General features: G+C 42.9%; 1 protein-coding gene across 2 annotated transcripts in view; it reads right to left on the bottom strand.

Moving 5' to 3' along the window:
• Positions 1–990: 990 nt before the first annotated feature.
• SARC_10765 overlaps positions 991–4420 on the bottom strand; it is a gene marked incomplete at both ends in the record, with an annotated part of 6264 nt that continues 2834 nt past the window's right edge. The window contains 5 exons of one of the 2 annotated variants that reach the window (XM_014295180.1): positions 991–1201; positions 1543–1689; positions 2238–2423; positions 3104–3227; positions 3543–3704. In XM_014295180.1, the coding sequence (XP_014150655.1) occupies positions 991–1201; positions 1543–1689; positions 2238–2423; positions 3104–3227; positions 3543–3704 (830 nt within the window). The remainder of the gene's footprint in view (positions 1202–1542; positions 1690–2237; positions 2424–3103; positions 3228–3542; positions 3705–4420) is intronic. The other variant, XM_014295179.1, reaches the window with a different exon arrangement.

Genomic DNA, 4420 nt, shown 5'->3' with positions numbered 1-4420 from the left:
TATATATATATACTATATATATATATATAATATATATATATATATATATATATATATATATATATATATATATAATATATATATATATATATATATATATATATATCGATATAGATATATAGATATATATAATGGATAACGTGTGAAGGTGGTATGGCATAAGAGATTGATGCAACGTTTATACGGTTGCGATAAGTTATCAAAGTGAGGCTTGAAAAATTGTTTTGTGAATTACAAGCCGAAGCGCGTTGTACAATGGTACAAGGCGAGATGGTATATCCATAATTTCGACATGGGAGATGGGCAATGGGATGGGACAGGCGAGTTGACTGGGTGGGCACACGTGCATTGCTTTGTGCTGTATCACGAGGGCGTCTAGAGTATGGGTGTCTATTAGCATATAGAAAGGGCAGGTTCTGTGTCCGTGCGCGTACGAGAAGGTTCGGTGGGGTTAGTTATATTGTCCAGCGTGGGTAACAATGTGAAGCAAGGAAGTAGAAGCTATCCGAAGCAGAGCAGGAACACACAAATATTCGTGGAATGTGTGAGTGTGCCAAATCGAGCGAGTTGAAAATCAAAGCAGCGTACGTAATTGCGGTCAAGTTCAAGGTTGCTAGCGAGTTTGTGGCCAATAAACGTGTCCGACAACCTTCCTTCGCGGAAACGGGTGCAGATCGATGAAAAATCCAACGATAAACCTCTACAATAGTTTTGCAAAAGTAGATCCCTTCATCCAGAATTGAATATGTCTAATCAAACAGAAACAAGAAGTGTACCTAATAACCAATGAAACCTTAATGTGTGCGTAATTAAGAAAAATATACCACGATGCACAAATACAACCGACGCAATTCGCTACAGTCTCAAACGGAATTGTGCTCACAACATGCTCGTGTATTTCACTAGCGCTATCTCCATATACACAAACCTACCATCTCTAGGTGCTACCAACAACTCATCTATAACTGTACTGCTCAAAAACACACATACCGGCCTAATCGCTTGCGTGTAGCCTTGTTGTTCACATAGCACAGCTCCACAGCCATCTTGTCCACTGCTTCCCGATTCATTGCGTTTGGTAACTGCTCAAATAGTGCCTCCAGCTTGAGCTTCATGGCTAACGGTGTGTTGGCATCCTCCTCAACCTCCTCATCGCTTGCCTCGGCTACGAACGTATCGGTCTCCTTCTCGTCGTTGTCATCTGTTGGCGTATGTATGTGTGTGTGAATATATGTGCATAGGAAGCATAGACATGTTTCGAGAGCGACTTGCACACCCTTTCTGTTGCAAAATCATAAGGTATAAATAACAACGTACTTCCAAACTTCTCACAGGAAAATACATCAATTACAAGTCAGGCGACACCTCAACGATTAGGAGCGCGCATGGATCATATCCAGAGTCGATCACTTCATAGCTCTCTCGCGTCCATACCAGCGCAACACTCCCATAACCCGGCGAGCACACACTCTAAACTATACATACAAAGGTGAGAATATCTACTACACACAAGCATATGGAAATACGCACATGCATACACACCTTGTTCTTCGCCCGCAGCGAATGCGTCGTCCTTGGAATCACCCAATGCCTCGTCAGTAGTGCTGTATGTGGGCGTGTCTTCGTCCTCCATCGGAATGTCTAGTTCTTCCTGGGCCGCCAGTCCCTCGAGACTCTCTTGTTCAGCTGCTGGGTATGGCCAAGACACTCAACATTGTTAGTCATAGGTCTACTTCCCCGCATGTATATTGTGGATTAATTTAGAGGGACTTGTTCTTGACTCAAGTACACTCAGTCCTGACAATTTGAAAAAACACCGTCCTCGCGCCCTTCCATCTACATGCACACATTCACAAACCGCTTGTGTATATACAAGTACATCCATACAACATACTGGGGTGAACACCCACACATATATATACCATCGCTCTAAGACATGCGTACACACGCCAATAAATTGTGTATACACGCACATACATACCGCCTGCTTGTACGAAACACACACATACATATCATTGACTGAACTTTGCCGCAACCTTGTTATACGCGAATATACAACATCGATTTGTAGATATACATGCACATACAACACCCAAGCGTACACACACACCATCTACCGAACTCTGCTGTAATCTTATACCATATGCACATACAATACCGAATTGTGCAACCATAAAAGCGTGTGTACACGATTTCTCATATATTGCCTGCTTATGTACCAGCATACATATACATACCATCGACTGGAACCTCAGCCGTACCCTCTCCACCACCGTCGATTTCCCCTAACAGTACAGCAGGTACCACATCTCTGAGCTGCACTAGATCTTCGTAGAATGCGCGCGTGTCATCGTCTTCCCATAATTGGCCTTCGCCCACTTCTCCTTCCATATAACCCCTGCCTCCCACAGATATGCCCACATCTGGCAGTGAAGGCACAACAACAGAAGAAAAATAGAGGTCAGTTTCTCAGGAGCATATCCCACGGGCATATTAGCACAGTAATCGCAAAAGTACAACGAGGAAGAGTTTTACGAGAGAGTGTTTGTGTGTATGCATGGCGCACTCGTCAAAATACGATTATTAGAGTATGGCGAACAGAAGAATTGATGCACTGAAGCCGTAATTCGTACAAAAGTTAGATATATTTTTATGCTTAGATCCTTGCAATGCACTCCATTCGAGTTGACTTATCACGGTAGAGGTACGAAATACATGCACCATGTACTAATGAGGCGTTGAAAGTCAGTTACGAGCTATATTTACGGTTCGAATACATCCGATACAGTAGAATCACTTATCACAGGCCAGCCTCATTCATCGTACAAGGTAGAATAATACTAGTGTACATGCACTTGCGCCTAGAATCATCCACATTTCAACAACTTCTGCTTATGTCAGCTCCACCAAGCCACATACACAGAGGAGAGCTCACAAGACGATCGTTTCAGACATATATATATATATATATATACACACACACACATATATATATATATATATATATATACTCAAAGGACACCATATCCGCACATGATTGCGTGTGTGCGTGTTCTTACAAGACACCCCTTCCACTTATGTGTTTATGCATGTGTGTACATACTCAGGGTGCGATCCAGCGCCTCTCTCTTGGGCAAGTCTGGGTAGTCCTGATCAAGTAGGTCGGCGAGTGTGGCTGTGCCGGCGGCCAGTTTTTCGTAAGCCTTCAATTTTTCATCATAAGACGTCTATACGTGAATGAAGGAAGGATATACGTTACTTCATGCGTGGTCAGATATACAAGCCAACACGAAGGCATCGCGTAAAAAAAAAACAAACTATGACAGACAACATTTCAGTCTCTAGATTAGCAAAAATAATAATCCCCCAATAGCTAGCGAAGTACCCTCTTTGCAATAATATCTAATGCCTCGTATTCTGCGCCCTTGATGAAAATTGCGCCTTCATATTTATAGCCTGATACGCCATATTTTCTGCTTGACCACATATTAATATACTACACGAACAGGCGAAAGGATATCTCATGCCATAGTATGCAGTACCTGTCGGGTGGCTGAGAGTTCGCCCTTGTCCAACACAATGCGTTCATTAGTATTCTCCCACTGATTGATCTCTCCGTGGTCGCGCACTAGGCGGCGCGATAGGGTGGAGTAGTAGCCTTCACAGAAATACGTCATTTTCTTCTCTTCATCTGCTGCGAGAATCTGAAAGCACGTCCCAACAGCCGCATATTGTGAATGGAAAAGAAGTCACTTCAATCTGGGCTTGCACTCAAAGTCTTTGGATGAATGAATTGTGTGAGAGTTGCAGTTGCACACCGTCAATATGATGAACGGATCTCGGCTATAAGTGTACCAACAAATAAACCAGGTGGTCAATGCTGCCGCAGCTAGAGGTCATACAAGCCGTGAAGGAATATTCAAAGCGGATCGCCTACGTAGAGACAAATGATGAAAAGCGCCACAGAACCAAAAACCACTGCAAGTGTATATATCCTACTAGCCGACACTAGAGGTAGACTGCGAGCTAGTACAGTTTGTGCACGAGACCAGTCAAACAATATCTGATAACTATTCTCCAATCGTTTCCACTTCGTGCGAGCCCTATAATACATCACTCTGCCTGAGAATATCGTGTCTATCTCACTGCGAAGACTGCTCAGGCAAAGTACCCTCACAAACAAGTTGATAGACATGATCCATCATAAGCAAATATTATTTTAAGAAATTGAAATATTTTGTAGCATATGCCTGCATAATATATAGGCTCGTAAATATCCGGGAGACTTCTCAGCATGTCCATAGCGGATGCCAAGTAAAACTATAATGGAATTTAAGCACGCATAAGAAATACATCCGAGCATGTACTGGTCGTGAGATTTATCGTAATCTCGATTTGAAGGCAAGCCATCAGGGTGTCA

This window comes from Sphaeroforma arctica, assembly GCF_001186125.1.
Source record: "Sphaeroforma arctica JP610 unplaced genomic scaffold supercont1.1380, whole genome shotgun sequence".
NCBI lineage: Eukaryota > Ichthyosporea > Ichthyophonida > Sphaeroforma > Sphaeroforma arctica.
This window is presented reverse-complemented; position numbering and strand designations above follow the sequence as displayed.